This window comes from Cetorhinus maximus, chromosome 5, assembly GCF_964194155.1.
Source record: "Cetorhinus maximus chromosome 5, sCetMax3.hap1.1, whole genome shotgun sequence".
In the NCBI taxonomy this organism is placed as follows: domain Eukaryota; kingdom Metazoa; phylum Chordata; class Chondrichthyes; order Lamniformes; family Cetorhinidae; genus Cetorhinus; species Cetorhinus maximus.
This window is the reverse complement of record NC_135883.1, coordinates 22,921,578-22,945,648: the sequence shown is the minus strand read 5'-3', so window position 1 is coordinate 22,945,648 and position 24,071 is coordinate 22,921,578. Positions and strand designations below refer to the sequence as shown.

Here is a 24,071-nt window from a genome sequence, read left to right as displayed (position 1 = left end):
TCCTTAGCTTAATCTATTTTAAACTGGAGAAAAACACTTACCCACTACTCTCCAATCAGCTCTCACCTTTGTGCTGACATCACTTTTTGAAGTTTTCTTGCACTGGTTCTGATCTCTCCGCCGCTCTTTCGCTCTGTCTTGTGATGTCACTCTTGTTATTTTCAACAAGAACTGCCTGCAGGACACTCTTCCCAGACCCCTTCACTGCGATGCTGACCCCAGGACACACTTTCCAGACTGCTTCACCGCGATGCTGACTGCAGAACACGCTTCCCACACTGCTTCACCGTGATGCTGACTGCAGGACACGCTTCCCACACTGCTTCACCGCAATGCTGACTGCAGGACATGCTTCCCAGACATGAACATCAAATTGCAAATATTAAGTTAAAATTTGAATAAACATGCCTAGTAGGTTTAGAAAATAATTTAATCGGAATTGAAAGTCATGAGCTGTCACTTCAAGAACGGATTATTGAGAAAAAGCACAGCAATTGAACTGAAGCATTGGTAAATTCAAAAAATACTTACCTAATTAATTGTGTCCAAACAGATCTTTACATAACAACAAGAATTTTGTCATCAGTTGTTCAACAATTAGATAATGTACTTTATGATGCTTTTCTGGCTTGCAACTACCCATTTGCAATGTTGAGGGCTATGAGGAGCTGGCATGAAAGAAGAGTTGAGGCCTGGGGCAGATCAGCCATGATCTTATTGAATGGTGGGGCAGGTTTGAGGGGCCGAATGGCCTACTCCTGCTCCTATTTCTTATGTTCTTATGTTAGGCATGACATAAAAATAATTGATTGCTGTAAAGAAGAAAGTTGCTGTTCCAAAGTATCCTGTCTTTAGTAATCAGACATCTAGCTTCTATAATAATCTTGTGTGAATGTGGTAGGGTAGAGTCCATTACCAATCAAATTTTACTAGTGAAATTAATCGCATCAAAGATTTGACCACAGATTCCACAGCAAACAAATTAGATGCACAACTCCCTCCCAAAACCATGATAAGGTCCCCCTTGTCCTCACTTATCACCCCACCAGCCTCCGCATTCAAAGGATCATCCTCCGCCATTTCCGCCAGCTCCAGCATGATGCCACCACCAAACACATCTTCCCTTCACCCCCCCGGTGGCATTCCGCAGGGATCGTTCCCTCCAGGACTCCCTGGTCCACTCCTCCATCACCTACACCTCAACCCCCTCCCACAGCACCTACCCATGCAACCGCAGAAGGTGCAACACCTGCCCCTTTACTTACCCCCCTCCTCACCGTCCAAACACTCCTTTCAAGTGAAGCAGTTGCACTTCCCTCAATTTAGTCTACTGCATTCGCTGCTCCCAATGCGGTTTCCTCTACATTGGAGAGACCAAACGCAGACTGAGTGACCACTTTGCGGAACACCTTCGGTCTGCCCGCAAGCATGACCCAAACCTCCCTGTCGCTTGTCATTTCAACACACCACCCTGCTCTCATGCCCACATGTCCGTCCTTGGCCTGCTGCAATGTTCCAGTGAAGCTCAACGCAAACTGGAGGAACAGCGCCTCATCTTCCAACTAGGCACTTTACAGCCTTCCGGACTGAATATTGAGTTCAACAACTTTAGATCATGAACTCTCTCCTCCATCCCCACCCTCTTTCTGATCCCCCTTTTTTCCAATAATTTATATATATTTTTCTTTTCCCACCTATTCCCATTATTTTTAATGTATTTCCATCCATTGTTTTATCTCTACCTTTTAGCCTATTTCAATCCCTTCCCCCCACCCCACCCCCTTTAGCGCTATCTGTACCTTGCTCGTCCTGCTTTCTACCCTTAATGTCACCTATTAGCACATTTCTTAGCTAATATCACCACCGTCAACACCTCTTTGTCCTTTTGTCTATGACATCTTTTGGCAATCTCCACCTATCACTAGCCCTCTATCCAGCTCTAGTCTCTCCCCCCACCCCCGCCACCCCCTTCAGCCAGCTTATATTTCACCTCCCTTCTATTTTTCCTTAGTTCTGTTGAAGAGTCATACGGACTCAAAACGTTAACTGTATTCCTCTCTGCAGATGCTGTCAGACCTGCTGAGTTTTTCCAAGTGTTTTTGTTTTTGTTTTGGATTTCCAGCATCCGCAGTTTTTTGCTTTTATCTTAGATCCACAACTTACTCTGTAGTGCATACTTTCTGATTTTATAACTGAACCAATGCCATTTTATCCAAAAACTAATTTTGTAGCATAGTATCCTTCCCCCTTTCCACTATATACTATCAATACCATTTTGCAAGCATTGTTATCCTTCCTATTCCATTTTGCAAACATTGTCACCTATCTTCTCATTTTATCTTCCTCCTTCAATCTGTAACTGCACCAATAGTTTCCTAGTTCAGTTCTGTGCAGCCAAGTATTTCTCATTTTGTGAACTTAAGTCATGATTGCTGATGATGCACTGTTCTAATGGAATATTGTCCCCTTCAGGCAAAATCAAAACAATTATTCTTGGTTTTCGGCAAAGGCATATTTTGGATTTAAAAAGTTGTTTGTTCATAGCCATTAATTGCCTTGTATATAGATTATAGTTACGTTTCTCTAATGCAGCAACTTTCATCAGTCTCCCAACAGATATCCAAGCTGAGTCCATCCCTTTGATTCTGGGTGGTGGTGATGTGCTAATGGTGAGTAGATTCACATTACTGTGTGTACACTTAAAGGTTGCAATGTTTGTTTTAATTTGGTACGAGTTGTACTCTTAGCTGTACGGACTTCTGAAGAATAACGAATGATGTATAATTCAATTTAAGCATTCACTTCCAACTTCTGATCCCTACAGGCAGCAGAAACTGGCAGTGGAAAAACTGGAGTGAGTACAGTGTAATTTCTTTTGGTTTTAAAAAAATTGTACTTAAGTCAAAAATATTGAAAACAAATTAGACATTTGTGGTAAAATGAACAGTATTATGCAAATCTGAACTCTAAATGTCACATTTTATTAAGTGTTTGCAAGAATAATCCTGTGATACAATTGTAATTACTATACTGACTACAATCTTTAGGGTTTTTTTTAACAAATGTTTGCTTTTAGGCTTTCAGCATACCTGTTATACAGATTGTATATGAAACACTCAAGGACCATGAAGAAGGCAAGAAAGGGGGGAAAACATCTGTGAAGACTGGTGGTGCAGGTAATGATGCTTAGATGGGTTTGACTTAAGATAAAAATGCTCCATTTTGGTTGTAATCTGATTTGACTCCAGAAAAATAATTGTTCCAAACATTCTTTTAACATATGCATAGTATTCTGACTTACAAAATTTTTCAGTCCAAAGATGACATAGCATTTCTGATTTTTTTTTTTTTGCTGCTGCAGTAAGGAGTAATTCTTGCCTTTCCCCATGTTTTAATATTTTAAAAGCTGCATTTGAAATGCTTCTAGCCCATTTTTTGCAAAATATTTCTTTTAGTTACTGATATTTTGTATATTTAAACTGGAGAGGGAAGTCTTAAACTTGTATTGTGGAGTAATGTCATGTACTGAGGAAGGGGGGAGGCAAAAATAGATTCTGTAAATTAAACAGTGCAAGTCTTGAATGTTTAAATATTTATTAGTGAAATTCATTGGATATAGAGTATATCTTTTTTTAAATATCTGTGATCCTATTATCTAGTGGTAAAGCATACTGTCAGTATTTTGAAACTTTAGTAGCTCAAATCAAATTATTAATACATTTTTTTGGTAAATATTTTCCACCCAGTGTTCAGCAAGTGGCAGATGAACCCCTATGATAGAGGATCAGCCTTTGGTAAGTTGAATCTATTTTTGTTCAATGTTGAACATTGTGCCCGCTAATACATTCATGTTTTCTGATGCTACTTTGGTGCAATCACAAAGCAAGTAAAGACATAAAAGTGTAGTGAGAATTTGTTCAAATTGGAACTGCTAAAACTGCAGTTCAGAATAAAATGTCCTAAGTAGGGTTAGTTTGATTTTAAAATGCATTTGTTGTTTTACCACAGAAGTGTATGATTATTGTTTGGTGTGTATAGTCTTTGTTAATACGTCTTATGGAGAAAATTAGCTCATAACATTAATGACTTCTTAATAGAAGTAGTTCTTTGCCATATGAATATGTGAATATTGACTGCTGTTTGTTTAATTTTGCATGAAGATGAGATGTGTCCAACTGAGTAGATTCATTATCCTGTGGCTTTTTTGTAGTGTAACTTCACAGCATCCAAAACTAATGTTTCAAAGCATTAATCCAGCCTTTGGTCAACTTTAACAATACTGTAATTCGATTTATCCATATCAGTTTTCTCTCCTCCTTCAACGTCAAAGATGGTGCCTTTTGCTGAGTCACTCGAGCGAGTGTATTTCATGCCTTGGTAGACTATTTGGGGCGGGGGGGGGGGGGGGCAGGGTATTCTTTTTCAAGAATCTCAGCCAAGCCTGAATCTGGCCTTATTTCACTTCCAGCAGTTATTTAAATAGTAGTAAGGAGTGGGAGCTGTGGTCAGTTTTTATTTTTGCCCTGACACAGAGAATTGAGCCAGTTGTTCCTGCCTATTGCTTCCCGAGGTAAGATTGTTTAATTCAACAGAAACCGGGAGCTGAATCAATGGCCCACTCCACTTTATATAGTTGAATGCATTTATGTGTAGATAAATAAGCTAGTCTGATTATATTTTTAATCATTGGTTGGGAGTGGTGGTTGTGGTATACAATGCACTCAACATGTCAAGCTCTACACAATACGGTAAAAAGGGCACACTGGAGCTAGACGCTCAAACTTTGCACTTGTACACTTGAGCTGCTTCACACAAAGGGATAGTACAAATTTGGAACTTCCCCATGCTTGGTCAATGGATGTTTTCTGAAACCAATCATGCTTTGTTGGGTAAGGCTATCAAGGAATATAGAAAAAAGACACACAAATGGAATGGACAGTGAAACACAAAAAATGATAATTTTTTTTTTTCAATCTTAGCTGCTTGTAAGTGCTTAACTGATTTTGATATTTCCCCAGCTATTGGAGCTGATGGCATGTGCTGTCAGAGCAGGGAAGTAAAAGAATGGCATGGATGCAGATCCACAAAGGGAGTGACCAAGGGTAAGTATCGTGTGCCAGAGATCATTGAATCAACTTCTATAACTTAAAAAGTGCTGGAGTGTTGTAGCTTTTAGGTGTTGAGTGCAGCCTTATCATTGGTTTCTTTAAAGAAACATTTGCTTCCATTAAGTTGGTTCATGAGACTTCCATTGCAACCTTTGAAATTGAACTTTTTCCAATGGTGTTCAAACTAAAGGATTTTGGCGGGGGGGGGGAACTGATGTTGCCTCCTTTATTCTTGCAAGAATTAATTGACTCTTTAACAACTGCAGTACCTGTTTTTCTCAAGTACAGAATAGATAAGATTGTAGAGTAGACCAAATTGCACATAATGACATTATCAAAAATTTAGAGTTGCTAATAAGATTCCAGTGATTAAAAAGTGTAGTTCATTTGGAATTGTATTCAAGGGCAATGTATAATCTTAGGTGTTGATCCCATGTTTTGAACATAGAGAAAACTGACCCAGATTAATGAAACTGCTATGTAATAATTGACTGCATTGCTCATTCTTAAATATTTTTGGAGATTATCAATATTGTAATAAAGGCTGAAAACACAGTGGATTAAATCAATCAGCACCTCAAAAAGATTGCTGCCTGGCCTGTGCATTTTTAACTTTTTAATATTTTAGATTTCTAGTATTCAGTTTTCTCTATTGCTCTTCTTTGTAATCTTTCACTCAGTGCTTTTCTGAATTGTTTCTTAGATCTTGTTTACTTTTAAAAACTTTGTATGGAAATTTAAATCTTGTATTTTTTATATTTCCCATCCACTATAGATTTTTATTTTCAAATCAGCCTTGAAAGGTAGCTGGCAATAAAATATTTCTGGGTGTTGAATTTTATTAATTATTTATTTGCATATAGGAAAATATTACTATGAGGTACATTGCCATGACCAAGGCTTGTGCAGAATTGGTTGGTCTACCATGCAGGCTTCACTGGATTTGGGTAAGTTAATGAACCTAAATATCTTTCCTGATGCTTACATCAAGACTAAAATTGTTGATATCTTTGTCAGTTATTGCTGGACTCCTCAGTAGTTAAACCGCATGTTTAAAGTTTTATGTGTGCAGTTTAAATCGGGTGTGAAATTCTTAGGACATCATAGCTGTGTATCAGCACACCTGTACAAGATCAAAATAGTAATGAGTAGTCTATGTATTGAATCTATCTTTTTCTGCTTCAGCTCCAAGGCAGTACAAATAAGATTGAAATAATTCTTGCTCCTTAATTGCTGACTGAGTTTGTTCAGCATGTAGCCAAGAAATCTGATCTAAATGGGATGCAGTAGGTGTGCCACAGTACCTCTGGGTTTTTGAGAAGAAAGTCAACCAAGCAGCCTGTTTGATTAACGCCCCAACCACCACCTCAGATATTCCCTCCGTCCACCACTGGTGCATCATGACTACAGTGTATACTATGTACAAGATGCACTGCAGCAATTTACTAAGGCTTCTCTGACAGAACCTTCAAAACCTGTGACCTCTGCCGTCTCAAAAGAGAAGGGCTGCAGGCGCTTGAGAACACCACCTGCAAGTTCCTCTCCAAATCATAGACACCCTGGCTTGAAACTATATTGCCAATGCTGCTGCTTCACTGTGTCAAAATCCTGTAACTCCCCACCTAACAGCATTATGGGTCTATACCTACACCACCTCAACTTCAGGGGTTCAAAAAGGCAGCTCACCTACTTCTCAAGGGCAATTCGGGATGGGCAATAAATGCTGCCTTTGCTGGTGATGCTCACATCTCATGATTGATTTTTTTTTTAAATCTAGGATTTCCACCATCTAGGAGCCCTTCTCATTACATGTATATTTGGTGGGGGTGGTCCACAACTCGAGCACCAAGTTGTTCTTTCCTTTGAAGTTGTATTTCCTTGACATTAGGTGATTGAATGGTAATCTAATTGAGATATTTAAAATGTTAAAAGCATTTGCTGAGAGATACAGAAACTATTTCCTCTGCTGGGAGAATTGTAACAAGGCACTATTTAGCTCTTGAGAAAAGCCCTCAAACATCAGTAAGTAATAATTTGGGGGGGCTGAGTAAGAATATTGGTCTGTTAAAATCAAGAATATACAGAATACCAGATTGTCATCACTTTTAGCAGCCATGCCTTCAGCTGGCTGGACCATAAGCTCTGGAGCTCCTTCCCTAAAACTCTGCATCTCTTGTGCTCTCTTTTTTTACACTATCCTTCCCATGCTTTAGGCTTTTCTTTTAAATCCTAGCTCTTTGACCAAGCTTTTGGCCACCTCAGATGAGATGCTGGATAAAATGAAGTTTGACTTGTTTTCAAGGAGAATATTAAACAGAAACCATGACACAAAGTTAAATAAAGAACACCCTGCTTAGAAAACAAGGATAAAATCCACTATCAATTTAAATACCCTTGTAGAAATGTCTTTCTTGCACATTTTGACATTCTACAAAGTAGCTAAATGAAAATCTTTTGTGACCTTCTACAATGCTACTTTGTATGTGGACAAAACAGGTTGCATCTCCCGATGGAGTTCAAATCTCTCTCCAAAACCAAAGACTTGAGAGTTACTGCCCTTGTTAAGCATCAAAAAGCCTGTGAAGTCAGAAGTCAGACCTATCAGCTGCAACAACAGTAACTTTAATTTATATAGTGCCTTTAACATAATAAAATAACCTGTCATCGATTAATGACATTTTGATATTGCTTATCCTGTTATAAAGCAGATTTTCTGTAAAAGTTTCTTATATGTGCTAATGCTTTGACAATGTATAATCAGTATCTCGATCACTATCAATTATCAGATGCGGAAGACTTTCCTGCACAGTCTTGGCAAGACTAAAGCTATCCTGTTCAGCTCCCACCTAAAACAATACCCTCCTTTTGGCAGCTCACTCACTCCAGATGTGGAATAAAGCTCCCTCTGCTCACCTAAAAAAAACCTTACTCCTTAACCACAATTTCAATAGAACTCTCACCCAGTTATAGGAGAGAGGGCATTTTCACCCTTGATTCAATATCACCCTTGGCTAATTGCATAAAAGGGAAGCTGCAGCACTCTGGTGCATCACCTTCACGTCAGTCTGAACAAATTTATTTGCACTGTATATAGAATCACAAACGTCAAATTGACCTGGGCCTAATCTAATACGATATTTCAGAATTGTGAGGAGAATATGGACGTGGACTTAGTTCAGGCGGCTGCATCCTTCCTTCACCATATTCCTTTCTGGGCCTGCCAGCAGACTTGGCAATAGTAGGACTAAATCTAGCCCATGATCTTTTCAATGAAACCACGTAGGATGCGCCTACTAAGTCCTTTTTCTATCCAAGTAATCATAATGCATCCCTGACGATTTCCTACAGAACAACAGTGATTATGTTCCAAAAGCATCCCATTGGTTATAAAGTGCTTCGAGGCGCCTAGTGGTTGTGAAAAATGCACAAAATAAATGCAAACCTTTTTTTTTCTAATGATTTCCTCGAGCATCTTTTCCTATTACTAATGTCAAACCAATGGGCCTATATTTACCCAGGTCTGTCATGTCACCTGTTTTAAAGACGGGGACTACATCAGTCTCCTGTCAGTCCATGGGAACTGTCCGAGCGCAGTGAGTTATTGAGAATACAGGCTAGGGACATGTCCCATCTCACTTGATAGCCTTCAGGTATGTTATTCGGCCCAGCTGCTCTGTGTATTTTCAGATGCTTAATTCTTTTTAAAACAATGTTTTATCTTCGCTATTGCTAGTTCTATTAAAAATCATTAAATTCCAACAATCGGGCATAGTTTTCAAGAGCAATGCAAAGTGCTTGATTAATATTTTCACTATACCTTGTAAATCATTATAACCTGTCCTTGATTATCCTTCAGTGGTTTGACAGTTCTTTGACTGGACAAGTTGAGCCAAATGGCTTACTCCTTTGCTATAAATACTGAGAGATTTTTGTGCACTTCCTGTGCTGTAAATACAATGTGATTCTGTGCAACTTTATTTGTAAATAGCCTTGATTTAAAAGTTGATCTCTATTTTCCCTTCTGGGGCAATTCTAAATAGGTACTGACAAATTTGGCTTTGGATTTGGTGGAACTGGAAAGAAATCCCATTCCAAACAGTTTGACAGCTATGGAGAGGTATGTATACGTTGGATGGAAGTTAGATATAATTCAGCATAGTGTGAATTTTGTTTTGTACATTGCAGCTATTTGAATCTGTCCACGTTATTTTGTGCTAAATTATTTTTCTTTAGGAATTTACAATGCATGATACCATTGGGTGCTACATTGATCTTGATAAAGGGTCTATAAAGTTTTCAAAAAATGGTAAGTTCTCCTCGGTGTTCTGCATTTTATGCTTTTAGTTCAAACATGCTGGTTTACAAAAACTTTAATCTCTGGTTTAAGTATTGGGTTTGGTGTTTATCCTGCTCTTCAGTTCCACCAGTGTCTGTCTGAATGTTCATAATTGGATGATTTGACATATTACAGTATCTGGAATTGCGGTTCAGGTTGCTGGCAATCTTTGTACGTATAAATTTGGGGTGACATGACTGCTAGTTTCTTCTCTCCCCCCACCCCCCACCCCCCAGTTCATTTTATATCTATAAAGATTTGTAAATGAACAAGTATTGTAGGAACCTCTACCTTGTGTAGTGACTAAGGATAAAAGCACATTTGCAATAACACAGATCAATGATACTACTTGGTTATATTTTTACCTGTGGAATAACTACTCAGATTTGCTCTTTATCTTTCCAGGGAAAGACCTTGGACATGCCTTTGATATACCTCCACATGTAAAGAACCAAGCCTTATTTGCCTCATGTGTTTTAAAGGTAATTTCCCACTCTTACTTGAGAAAAATTATGATTAGTAACTATTTATGATAACTAAAAGATTTTGTTGTTGCACCTAGAATGCTGAGCTCAAATTCAACTTTGGTGAAGAAGAATTGAAATTCCCTCCAAAAGATGGCTTTGTAGCACTAGACAAGGCTATTGATGGTCACGTTGTAAAGTCACAACATACTGGTACGTTAGAAGTAACACCCTGAGTGGCTTATCTCTTAAGTAATTTGTGTGATTCAGAAAACTCAAAAGGTACTGATCTTTCTGCAACCTACTAATTTATGTGCCTCTTTAGTAATCCAACTAAACATGTTTATATCGGGGCTGTGTAGTTGGATTACTAAGGCACAAACCATTCTTAATACCATCAATGAGACCATTGGGAAAAGGAGTTAGGATTTCAAGATTGTATTGCTAGGATAGTTCAATATAAAACCAAGAACAAAGTGACTACAAAGCTACCTTGGTATGGCAGCAATTGTATTCTGTTCAGGCCCACAAACATCACAAGGATATTGGGGCCCTGGAGAAGGTACAAAGGACACTAAGTGAAATTATACCTAGTTTACAGATTTTTAGGTTCCTAAGAGAGGCTCAGCAAGTTGGGATTTAATATTTGGAGAAACATTGACTTTGAAGATTTGGTTGTTTTTTTTTAATGAGGGGAACAGATTATGTCCATTTGGGTGGTTAATTGAAATGCAGAAGGATAAATATAAAATATGTATGCAAACAATTAGATTAGCTGTTGGGAAGTATTTTTTTCTCAGAGCCTTAGCCCTCTGGAAGGGATTACAAAAGCATAGGGTATGGATCCCCACAGCTCTTGAAAAAGGGAAGAGGATACTTCAAATTAGAGGAAAATAGAGAAACTGTAAGCAGCAAGAATCTTGAGTTACCTCAGTCTCCTGCAACTTGTCTTAGATGGTTAGAGAGGACTTTCCCAGTGCAGCATACAGTTTGAGGGAAGCAACGGTGTGTATAGCTGCAGCCTGTCTGAATTGGGTTGACTTGACAGTAACAGTCTGCTGCTAAAGAATTAATCTTATCCCGCTCTTCTGTTTTATCTGCTTGAGATAACAACTTGTGATCATTTTATGTTCTCTTTTATGAATTTCTTTTTAAAAAGTTGTGACAGGCAATATATTAAATGGTAAATTCCTATTAGAATAACTTGTATTTACATAGGAAACACCACTCAGTCAGCCTTTGAATCACAGAATTGTTACAGTGTAGAAGGAGGCCATTCGGCCCATCATGTCTGCACTGGCTCTCTGAGCACTTTTACTTAGTACCGTGCCAATCTCCTGCCTTTTCCCTGTAACCCTGCATGTTGTTTCTATTTAAATAATCATCCACTGCCTCCTTGAATGCCTCAGTTGAACCTGCCTCCACCATACTTCCAGGCAGTGCATTCCAAACCCTAACTCGCTGTGTGTAAAAGTTTTTTCTCACCTCGCATTTGCTTCTTTTGCAAAACAGTTTAAAACTGTGCCCGCTGGTTCTCGATCCATTTACGAGCGGGAACAGTTTCTCCCTATATACTCTGTCCAGACCCCTCATGATTTTGAAAACTTCTATCAAGTCTCCTTGGCCTTGTCCTCTCCAAGGAAAACAGTTCTAACTTCTTCAATTTTTACTCATAACTGGTGTCTCATCCCTGGAACCATTCTCATAAACCTCTTCTGCACTCTCTTCCAATACGTTCACATCCTTCCTATAATGTGGTGCCCAGAACTGTACACAATACTCCAGCTGAGGTCTAACCAGTGTCTCTTATAAGTTCATCAAAACCTCCCTGCTCTTATACTCTATGATCCTATTAATGAAGCCTAGGATACTGTACGCTTTAGAAAAAGCTTATTCTACCTATCCTGCCACCTTTAATGACTTATGTATATATACACCCAGGTCTGTCTGCTCCTGCACACCCTTTAAAATAGTATCATTTATTTCATGCTGTCTCTCCATGTTCTTTGCCCCAGAGTGTATCACCTCATACTTCTCCACATTGAACAACTTCATCTGCCGCCTATCTGCTCAATCCACCAATGTGTCAATGTCCTTTTGAAGTTCTACACTGTGGTCCTCACTTTACAATTCTCCCAAGTTTTGTGTCGTCCGCAAACTTTGAAATTGTCCCCTGTACACCAAGATCTAGATCATATATATAATATATATATCAGGAAAGGCAAGGGTCCCAATACTGACCCCTGGGGAACTCCACTACAAACCTTCTGCCAGCCTGAAAAATACCCATTAACCATTACTCTGTTTCCTATCTCAGCCAATTTTGAAAAGAGTAATTTAAATTTGGATGGTAGTAGGGCTAGAGGAGGTTATGGGGGGTTTGGGGAGCAAGGCAATGGAGCAATTTGAAAACAAGTTTCAAAGTCGAGGAATTGCTGAGCCTGGAATCACTAGATCAGCTAGCACAGTGATGGGTGAATAGGACTTGGTGTGAGTTAGGATAAGGACAGCAAAATGTTTGATGAGCTCAATTTTAGGGAAGTGAAAAATGGACTGACTGATGAGACAGATGCTGAAGGATGTCCAAATGCTAATCAAAACAGTGGGTTTTAAGATTTTAAAGGAGAGTGACCTAATGAGATAAACAGGTTTAGGGAGTGGGGCCAAGATGGCTGAAGGCTTTGTTACCAGTGTTGGGGCAAAGCCAAAATTGGACAACAATGAGCACGATTTCCCACAGCCTCAATGATACCTAAGTCAGTGAAGAAAAGTGCTGCAGGTGCTGGAAATCTGAAATAAAAACAGAAAATGCTGGAAAAAGTCAGCAGGTCAGACAACTGCAGAGAGAGAGAAATCGTGTTTCAGGTCAATCATGTTTCATCAGAACTGTTGACCTCATTTTAGGACTGATTCCTGGATTCTTAAATTGAATAATAATTCTGGATAAATCACCCTCCCTTCATTTCCTAGCTTTTAACCTTCTATTCAGCCTGCTGTCTCCATACAGGTGGCTGGAAATGTTGGTAAAGCAGTGAACTAAGAGATTCCAAACTAAATCTGGAGAGGTGGAATTTCTGGAAATCCATAGGGAACTCTGAACCATTTATCCAGTGGAGTTACTTCCTTTTTAATATCTGTGAATTTTGTAAGTAGCAGCTGTAACGTTAAGAATTAGGATGTTTGGAACTCGGCAGATTTCAGACGATACCTGACAATTTATTAAAGAAACACAATTTTCATAACCATTCCCTGTGCTTTACAGTTTACCATTTTTAATTCAGTAGCTTGCATTCTTTCAGGTACTGCACAGGTGGCTCAAGCTAAGAACTTACCAAATGCTCCAAAGGCACTCATTATTGAACCATCAAGGGAACTGGCTGAACAAACACTCAATAACGTCAAGCAGTTCAAGAAAGGTGTTACTGATCCCAAACTAAGGTAATTGTCTTCAACACTTTGCTTCTCTTATCCCCTCCCCCACCTAACCAATAAATAAATGTACTACTGAACTAACTGTTCTTTACCTGCTATACACTCAAATAAGGTCCTTATTGGGATGATCTGGTTAGTGATTCCATTTCACTTACTGAAATTGTGAACCATTTAGTCTTATTCCAGGAATTTTAGCAGCTGAAATCTGTTTATTCCTGCAACTTTGTCCAAAGTTGCATTAACATTCAGTCTGAGGCCATGCACTTGTTCTATTTTCGTTTGCTTTGTTTATGCCGGAGTGAAAAATAGCCACCATTTGGCAGAATTCTGATTTTTGGATCTGAGAATTCTTCCACTTTTAACTTTTATTTCCTGCCCTTTGCCTGGCCCAGGGAAGCTGTCACTCAGCTCCCCTCTCTTGAAGCTGCTGCCATTCGAACTGACTTTGTGATTGGGAGATGCAAAGGTCATTCTCTTGGCAGCTGCTGCTCCAACATGCAGTCTGTAGAATACTTTCTTGCACTGGGCCTCCTTGGTGCTGCTGCCTCCATTATGAGAGTCGCTGTCACTCGAGTGAGAGCGGGGCTGATGGGAGTTGGGAGGGCGGGGAGAGTCTGGTTGGGAAGAAGTGTGCATAGCTGATTACTGCATGGGTGTGGGGAGAAAGGAGCTTCACTGAGTCTTCTGTCACCATGGAAAATTGAGTTTGGCTGAAATCTTCATGAGTACAGAAAATAACCTTTTACAAAGTACTTTAAAAACACAAATTTTCATATTTATATGCTGATCTATAAATAGGCAAACTTTAATAATAATTTGACAAATGTTGCTATATTGCTTTATTACTCTTTTGTTTTTGCTGGCATCTGGGATCATGTTAATTTCCCAAGAGCTTTACATATTTTGTTCATGGGATGTGGGCATCGCTGGCAAGGCCAGCCTTTGTTGCCCATCCCTAGTTGTCCCTGAGAAGGTGGTGGTGAGTTAAAGTGGGGTCACATCGGAAAATAGTTTGTGAGGCACTGCTATAGTCCTTTTGCCTCACTCCGAATGTTTATATAACCCAGCATGGTCACATTTTGTTGTTGGTGTAGACTTCAACTGTCATTCAACACGGTGCATGTTGTACTGAAATGCTGAGGTAACTTTGGTGATTTTATGCAAATGCATTGGTCCACGGCCTTGATGGCAATAAAAAAGTAAGCGATGGGAAAACTGATGTTTCTACTTAAAGCCTAATAATTACTCCCATTTGAAATGGCCTAAAAGTATTTTTATTTCACTACAGAACATAAAAGATGCTATACTTACATGAGATCTTGTCACACAAAATTTTGGACCTTTTTGTCTTCAGTCACTAATTTTTGGACCTTTTTTGCCTTTGTCCACCCTCCCCTCTGCTTTGTGACTGGTGGTATGTGTTGTTGAGTCCTGCAGTAAAATAATTGCTGTTGAAAGGATATGCAGTTCTCTGTTCTGTATAAAAAGGCAGGGCATTCCATTTTGTTTCAGTTTTTCACATTTCCAGAGACAATGCATGATATTTACCTGGTATCTTTGTCTTACCTGGTAGCACAGCATTGTGGAAGCATACTGAGGACAAAATCACCTTATGTGTGCAGTAATTGCTGTGCAAATATGGTTTGTAATGAATTATGTTTAATAATGTTTTGGTTAGATTGTGTTCCAGTTACCTTAGATGCTCAAAGTGCATTGTAACAGTTAAACTATCAGCTATGATGTCGAGTACTAATTGTGAGATTCAAATCAGTGGAGGGTATCTAGAACTCCCCCGGCCCCATCAACAGCTCTTAATTTCTCCCCTTCTGAAGGTGCTGAATTACTATCCTAAGTACAGCTCCATAGATACTGTCAACCCTCCAGTGTCACACTCCACCCATTCCTCATTTTGTACTTGGAGAAAATGTTGCACAATGCCTTAAGCAAATGTACCCCCACATAGCATCATTAATTTTGCAGCACTGTGTCACTGGATAGTGATCAGGATTAAAATCCTAATTTTGTCTTTCTCTCACACTCACTGCAAGGTTTTTTCTTTTATTTTACTGAACAAATCTCGTTCAGAAAGGACAAGGCCACTTGGACTATAATTTGATCTTCATAACCTTATGTTTCTGAGGTGCTCAGACTCAGTAGTACAAATGCAAACCCTAAACATTTCTCTTCAAAATTAGTATTTTAATTTGCAACAGCCCTCAAGGCAAATATCAAACCCAAGCATGTTGTAACCCTTGCTCATATGGATGGTTTAGTTTTTGGGATTTTTTTTTGTTTTAGGGAGCTTCTGATTATTGGTGGTGTTTCTGCAAAAGATCAGCTGGCTGTCCTGGAACAAGGAGTAAGTTTCCTATTTTACTCCCCAAGAAAGTGTGTTCAGTAATATGTTGATGCACATGTATGTGTAATTTCTTTGAAAATGTCAGATAAATTAAGTAACCCAGAATAGATAATGATATGAGTTAAAATAACTAATTTCAACTAAGGTGTCCTGGTGATATTCCATACATCATAGTACCATACATTAGCTGTAAAGTGCATTGCAATATCCTAGGTCTTGAAAGTTGCTTTATAAATACAAGTCATTTCCTTCCCAAAGGCAGAAGAAACCCCAAATTATTTTACTCCAAGTACCAATTTCTTCAAAAAATCTTTTACCCCCTAATATTATACACCTGGGTATAAAATACTAATAGTTGTGTGGTTATTATGACTTGGAGAAATATTAATATTACTTGTTTAAGTTACTGACAGTTTTCACAGCATGCAATTCATGCAAACTTTGTCCATCTCAAATGTGTTTTACTGCTTTTGCTTTTTGGTGTATTTGTATAATTTGCAGAAGGGCCCAGTTAAAACCAACCACTGCTGAATACCTAAAGCTGGTAATGGATAGCTATTTGAGAAACTTTTTTTAACTTTTTCTGACCTTGTTGTAGCACAACCACAACACACCAACAATAAAGGCATCTTGTTTGCATCCATTTCATTCCTGATGCCATGCAATCTCTGTTTGTTGTCTTGATCTTCAAATTCATTCCCTCCCACCTTTTTTTGCATAGTTTTCTAACCCTAAGTCTTTTCCCATGCCATCCACTTTTGTGCATGCTCCTCGACTGCCACCTTCCTTTCCCCACCACCCCTCCCAATTTGAGCCCAAAATCAGGATCTCTCACTATGAACTCTTCTCCCCACCTCCAAATCTTCAAAACTTATCTCCTTCAGCATTTTGGCTACCCCCACAATGACTGAGGTAGGCTTAACTGAACCTTCTGAAAATTTTTACAATATATATCATACCATCTAGGTGAAAGTTGTCCAAAATCAAGCATTGTACATTCTGTCTATAGTCTTCGGGCAAAAGCCATTCAGCTAGGCTTATGATTTTCCGTAGTACTGCATTAAGAAGGAACTGTTTGTGGTTTACAATCAATTTATAGAACTTTTATTCTCCTGCTTGCTTCCCCTCAATTCATGGAACATATCTGCAAGTTTACATTATATATTGGCTTAATGTTTATCTGAAATAGATAACCTACTTGTCCATCCTGTGCATAATTTGCTGGCTTAATGTATCGAACAAATTTTGACTGTCTTGTTTCCATAATTTAGCCGAATATATAACCCAGCAAAGGTAATTTGTAAGTTGGATTACCACTTGATATTTCCAACGTGATTCCATCACATTCATACCTTCTTTTGAATGAAAGCATGGATCAGCAGCAGTGCATAAACTTCCAAATTAAATTGAATTATTTTTGAATTACATTAGTTTTAATTTTAAAAATGTAAGAGTTTTACTCTGATTTTGATGTTCAGCGAATGTTCCAAAATCATGTTTTTTTTCATTATTTTGTCACTCTTTTGTTTCAATTCATGCCTCCCCACCACCACCCCCAACCCCAGCAAAGTAAACCTTTATTTGCTTTGAGTTCCTGCGCCAGAAGTGCAGAGATTCCCAAAACAATCCTGGAAGAATACTTATGATGTAAATTGAAGAAATTCAGGAAATTGCACAATAATTATTTCGTACAATTTTATTAACTTACCACCTTTTAAAACTTTGCGTGATAAGAAACTTGCATTTTACCTCTTCATACTGAAAACAGTTTATCCAGAAGAAAATTCACCTTTCACAGTGATTATATTTTTATCTCTTTATTAACATAAAACTTTCCCACAGAATGTAACCACAGATCTATTATTCACCAAAGTGGTTAATTTGGGTTCCTTATTTTGCAATACAAATCTGCCTGCGCCTCACTTTTCCGGAAGTGCCTTTCCTCAAAGGAACATTTTCGGCAATTATTTAAACCTCTGATATTGTGCTACATTTACTCCTGGTCGTTGAACTAGTTTTCAGCTGTTAAAGATGCCCCTTGTATTTTAAAGGCTACTGAAGAAAAGTGTGGTTCAATCCTAACCTAAACTTTGTTTTTGTTCTATAATTTAATTTAAATATAAACAGCATTAAATTGAACGTAATGAATGTTCTTCTCTATTCCACAGGTGGACATTGTTGTTGGAACTCCTGGAAGAATAGATGACCTTGTCTCAACAGGAAAACTGAATCTGTCCCAAATTAGATTCTTGGTGCTAGATGAAGCTGTAAGTGCTCATTTATCAAAACTGAAATGCTATCATTATCCTTATTAATCCTACAAATTGAATAGCATCTGTGTTTGCTACAATGGTATTTTTTTCATGGCTTCATATACCACCCGGCACCTCTGTCTCAGTAAGACTTTTTGCAGCTTTTGGTTCTATTGGCAAAGCTGGAAGCTATGTGATTCAGTACCCCATTAACTGAATAAGATAGACATAGCGGGCCAGATTTTGCGACTTCCAAAGTGCGCACGTGGTATGCCAGCCAACGAGGGCTCGTTGCTTCGAACACCAACTAAGAAACCAGTACAGATTTGGGCTAATTGCTGGCTCACTCCACATAAGTTACACTCCAATTTATTTGATCAAAATTATTGTAATTTTTAAAAACCTGCTTAGGTTTTTCATTTTGTAAAAGATGTGATTTTTTTTCGCTGCTGTAGCCTTTCAGTTTTTGTGGTACAGTGACTGCCATTTTTGCCCGCACTGTTGGGCTTCACAGCAACCCATGCCAGGAGGGAATTCTCCCTCAAAGCAGGTGAAATTCTTGCCACGATGATCGCAGCAGGTTCATGAAATTTATTTGATGTCAGTTAACCGCTGAACACAAAATCCAGGCCAATATTTTGTTCAGCCTTCAGAAATACTTTTATTAAGTGCAGAGTTTTCTTTTAAGTGTGTAGACTAATACCACTAATCCTGGAAAGAGTTTAGACATCTTTCCATATTAAGTACAAATAGATAATGGATTCAGGAAGCCTTTTCAAAGTTTCTCCTCTTGTCAATGAAATCTAACCATGCAGCATCCTGTTCCCTAATCTTTAGCCTTAAGACATCAACACATTATTTTGTGTATCCAAGCAATGTTGTTGTACCTCTTGCTTTAAATCTTTCAGATAAACAGTTCACTATACACTGTGTCCATAGAAATTTTCTTTGTATAGCTAATAAAGAAACCTAAACCTGGTGCTAAACATTTACAAACTTTGCATTAGTAGAAGGCACATATTTGAAAACTGGGAAAAAATATCCAAACGAGTATTCTGCATATTTCATGGTGATTAAAATAGAGCCATCTAAAGTGGATGTCTTTTTGTAGGATGGGTTGCTCACTCAAGGCTACTCTGACTTCATTTCAAGAATACATTCTCAGATCCCTCAAGTGACATCTGATGGCAAGAGGCTCCAGGTAGGAACTTTGTTAAAAGACACAGTAAAGTCATTTTAATATCTCTACTCTTGTACAAGAACCAAGTGTCTAAATTGATGTTTGAATATCCCACGGGGATTCTCTTGATAATGCGTGTGTATTTGTCATGCTGTGTAATCAGCTTTCCAGGAAATGCTACTTTAGTTTTGGTTTGTCCCATTGACTTCAATACACTGAACCTTTAATTTTAAAAAATACTTAATATTTTCATCAGATGCAAATTGTACATTTAGTAAGTTATTTACAAGTTTTATCCAACTTTCTTGATCCAAATAAAGGAGCACAAATGTGTGATATGAAAGGCTTCAAGAGTCAAACCAACCAGTGCCTTTCTGAAAGGCACAGTAGGAAGAAAATTCCTCTAGAAGTGACTAAATCTAAAAGCCATTCCGCTACTGTGATTGGACAATGCTGTATAAATCTTGGATTTCCTGATATATGGCATGATTTATCTTTCGGGCAATCCACTCTGGCTTCATTAATCAAATTAAAGAATGTTAATATTCTTCAATTCCCAAAGAAGCCAACAAATTACTAGAAAGGGATGTTTGGGAGCATAGCTGGAAAAGAACATTTACTCATGTCTTAAAACTGTCTTTTGAAAGAGTTCGCCTTATTCTGTTGGGACTGACAGCCACCTTTCAGATTTGTGAAGCAAGCATTTGGTTAAACAACTGCAAGCATTCTTTTCTGTTTTCTTTTTAACTAGTAAAGACTGTGAATAGATGTAGAATAAATCAACTAAGAGATTGTCCTCTGCAGTAAATCCAACAGCGTGAGGCATTACAATGCAAATTAGTGGCAAGCGTTCATTTTTTTCTAAATTGAAATGCTGACTATTAAAAGTAAAAGCCTTTACTTTTAATATAAGATTGCTGCACTCCAGATATTAAAATGGCATAAAATAACTTGGTTTACTATGCTTTGCCTAGGTGATTGTTTGCTCTGCCACTCTGCATTCATTTGATGTTAAGAAGCTGTCAGAGAAGATCATGCATTTCCCAACCTGGGTAGATCTTAAAGGAGAGGATTCTGTTCCTGAAACCGTACATCATGTTGTTCTTCGAGTTAATCCAAAAACAGATCATCACTGGGAGAAACTTGGACGGCATATCCGGGTAAAGCGGGTTGGACTACTTTATTAGCAAACTTGGGTCCAGTGCCTAAACAAGGAGAGCATACTACTCCTGTGCCATTGTTTGTGGAACTTTCCTATCAGAAGTATTGCTTATTCTATCCTCCCCCAAAAAACCACAAAATTCTTAAATGTTCCTTTGAAATTTTATGCTGAAATAGCTTTGTCAATAAGCTAAATAACCTTGTGCTCTTATTTCTTATGAATGACAAAAATGTAACTCTTGCTGTAATGTCTTAATATGCATTAAACCAATTGATTATCAGAATGTAACTTTTTCTTTGTTTTTCTTCCTCAGACCGATGAAGTTCATGCAAAAGATAACACAAGACCTGGTGCCAATTCTCCAGGTCAGTGCCTTTGCGTTAGATGCCATACTTCCTATTTGATTTCCTGCTTAAAAGTCAGAATACAAATTTAACTACAATATGGATATTGAGATCTAAAAGTTTTAGTCATTGGACATCATTTAGAATGCATTGTATCCATAAAAGAATTCATAGTTTCCCCCACCTCCCCCTCAAAAAAATCAAAGCTGCACCATTCTGAAGTATTATGCATGTCCATGCGGTGTAATTTGTCATTTTATCATGAGCTTTGCTGTTGAAGGTCCTCAAGTGCCACCGTCTGGTATCTGCTATTAGCTTGAATTTGTTCTGCTTGGTTCCCTGACCAACTGCTGACCCTTCCTGAATGGGGTGGGAAGGGGGAGCATATAGGGTCTCTCTTTAGCCCAAGATGACATGCCAACAGATGATAGATTGAGACTGACCACCTACTGCTAATGCAGAATGTAGGAATACTAAAGGAGGATGTGAAATAATTATCAACCTGAAAAATAAATTGATTTTGAAAGAAATTTGCAGAACTCGTTGGATATTGAAGGTATAATTAGAGGTGGTAGCAGAAACTCTTGTCTCTGGGAGATGAGAGAATACCTAGCAAAATCTGGATGTTCCAGAAGGGAGCAAAAGCTAATTTGTGCAACTATTTCATCTTAATACAAATTGTAGGCAAACTTTTAAAAATTCATACTTCAGGGCCAGGTTTGTGAACTTATAGATATGTTCACGGACAGCCATCAACAATTTTTAAAGACTTTTACGATGCCCTTTGAGAACTTTTAAAAAGCAATTTGAACTTCTAGTTACTAGCTGAAAGAATGAAATGTCAAGATTTCACATTTAAGATGTTTCTTTGTAACAGACTAAATGCACGATTGACTAAACACTATCCTTATTGGCAACTTATGCTTTAAACCACAGAATGAATATCTCCCTTCTTATTTTTAGACTAACAGGAAATAAACACACTTTACAGGTATCCTTTACACCGTCCTTTAAATAGATATTCAATTTTCCTGGAATTAATCCAAACTTTTAGCTCCTCAGGGTTTATTCCTGTTCTTTTTTCAGCCTGGTAACTTGCAAACTTAGAACTGCCTTTCACAGTGAGGTTTTCTTTTCCCAGAGACTCTTCCTCTAGTGCAAGCTAAACAACTCTTCCAGATTCGTTTTAACTCCCCGTGAATTTGGTCTTTCCATCTGAGCGCAAACTCCCACCTGCCTTCCCGCACGGTGAAGCATAAAAACATTTTGGTTTCTAACTGCTGCCTCTCTCTCTGATCCAGGCAGAATCAATACACCGATGTCAAGGAAAGTTTGAAAACTGATCTTTACAATGGCTTCCTCTGCATCCTTCCCCATAGCAACATGAATCACATGGGCCTTGTATCTAAATAGAAATGCTAATTGGCTATCCTTGAGAGCCCAACTGTCTTTTGTCTTGCAATCAAAAGGAAAGTGTTTATAAACCAACATTTGAAACATTGTTTTCTTGGACTTTGGAGACACTCAATCTCCACCGTTAACACGGATGCTGCTGCCATTGTCTCCAAGCATAAATACCTTGTATCTTCTTCCCAGTAAAACAGTATGGCCACCTTTAATCTCTAACAGTCAAACCACCCAGGCTTGCTTTAAGGCACATTTCAGAACAGGTCATGTGACCCCAATTTACTTAATATACAGTCTTAAAACACAATCTTTTAAACCTCATCATTGTACAAGACTTGTATTCTTTGATGGTAGAAATGACTGGATAGAAAAAAGGAATGCTGGAGATGCATATTTGTAGTTTTTTTCATAAGGAGTTCGATCCGGTGCGCCTCAAGAAATTTGTTAGAAAAAAATCATAATATAGAACAAAGCAGAATATATAAACTTGGATAGGAAAAATAATAAAATGGAAAGATACTGAACAGAATGAATAAACAGAGCCCTACAGCCAGAGTTTTGCTGCTGAGGTGGTTAGCTTGAGTTGGGGAATTTCTCTACCCAGCAGAGCTGCCTTTTTTTTTGAAAAAGGGCCTTTTTAAACCCAATTTTCACTCCGAGGAGGCACCGACAGGATAGAGATGGGCCCGCCAATCCTGGAAGCAGATCATAGGCGGCCATGGGGTTGGGTGAATGCCGAGGCTGGGCTGGTTAGAAGGCTCGCCTCAGCTTTCTGGGACTTTGTCCCAGTTGTTTTAGTAATTGTTAGGCCCTCTAGCCCTCAGACCCCCCCCCTCCCCCACCCACTGCCCATGTCCCCTCCATGCCAACTCATGCTCCCCACCCAACCTTGGGAAATGTCAACAAAGAACTTTACCATCTATTCCTGCAGTTTTACTAAATTTTTCTAATCTACACCAGATGGCCTGTCAATCAAAGCAGTCCAGTAGAGGGTTTTTTTAATCTCTAACTGACAGCTTCAGCATGTTTTTTTTTCACATTTAAAGGGCTGGGGATTTTAAAAAACGCACTCACTTACAACAGACCTCATCCGCCCTTCACAAGTATTTAATTATGACTCCCATGTTGTGGGTTAAGGCTCTTGGAACAGCAAAAATTAGAACTAAACAGGGCCATTTGGAACCATTTGCTGAGTTCAGGTTCCTTGCTTGTGAGATTCATGCCCCACCCATGAAAATCAGGCCCTAGAGTTTGAATACTTAATTCCTTCAAAGCACAAATACTAAGTAAATTGAAGCACAAATTTAGGAACAGTATGTTGATAAATTTTGTACGTTGTAGTAGTTAGGTTATAGAGTAATGTCACCAGTTTTGGACTCTCCACTATAATAAGGACATTAAACCCATAGAATTTACCTAGATTTATCAGCATGACAGTACAGATAAGAAACTAGTTGAAAGACTTAAAACACTGGGAGTAGAGAAGGGTAAGAGACAAACAAGTTATTCACCTCTTCAAATTCCATCACAGAGTCATTTGGTTTTGTAATCATCTAAAATATCTTTATGAAGAGGGTTATTAGACCATGAAATACTTTGCTATTGAGTAAATGAAGGAGGGACTATTGCATCTTTTAAGGGAAAAGTGAGTAAAGTTTGATAGTGGATGAATCTATGGGGACTGGGATTATGCCCCCTTGTCCTTAAGTTTCCCACCAGACAAATCGTTTTTCATCAACCTTATTGAATTCATTTTAAATACCTTGATTAGATCACCCTCACTCTTCTATACTTAAAAGAACACAAGCTAAGTTTGTGCAAAGTGTTCTCAGCTCTTTAATTTCAATGTCATTCTGGTGAATGTGTTTTACGTCCTGCGAAGCCAGTATCTCTTTCCTGTGAAGAGATGCCCAGAACTGAACCCAGTACTCCAAGCAGGGTGTGTTGAAGACTATACAACTGAAGTATAATTTCCTCCCTTTGTATTCCAGCCCCTTAAGATAAAGGTCAAAATTCCAATGGCTGAT

At 38.4% G+C, this 24,071-nt stretch overlaps 1 protein-coding gene across 1 annotated transcript in view; it reads left to right on the top strand.

Annotated features, from left to right (window-relative positions):
- ddx1 (DEAD (Asp-Glu-Ala-Asp) box helicase 1) overlaps nt 1-24,071 on the top strand; it is a 41,361-nt gene that overhangs the window by 4,612 nt on the left and 12,678 nt on the right. Inside the window, exons 3-18 of the mRNA XM_078541593.1 lie at nt 2,606-2,669; nt 2,825-2,854; nt 3,077-3,176; nt 3,747-3,794; nt 5,019-5,102; nt 5,972-6,055; nt 9,149-9,225; nt 9,342-9,414; nt 9,850-9,926; nt 10,007-10,121; nt 13,208-13,346; nt 15,639-15,699; nt 17,868-17,966; nt 19,063-19,152; nt 20,106-20,291; nt 20,607-20,658. Of these exons, the coding sequence (XP_078397719.1) occupies nt 2,606-2,669; nt 2,825-2,854; nt 3,077-3,176; nt 3,747-3,794; nt 5,019-5,102; nt 5,972-6,055; nt 9,149-9,225; nt 9,342-9,414; nt 9,850-9,926; nt 10,007-10,121; nt 13,208-13,346; nt 15,639-15,699; nt 17,868-17,966; nt 19,063-19,152; nt 20,106-20,291; nt 20,607-20,658 (1,379 nt within the window). The remainder of the gene's footprint in view (nt 1-2,605; nt 2,670-2,824; nt 2,855-3,076; nt 3,177-3,746; nt 3,795-5,018; nt 5,103-5,971; nt 6,056-9,148; nt 9,226-9,341; nt 9,415-9,849; nt 9,927-10,006; nt 10,122-13,207; nt 13,347-15,638; nt 15,700-17,867; nt 17,967-19,062; nt 19,153-20,105; nt 20,292-20,606; nt 20,659-24,071) is intronic.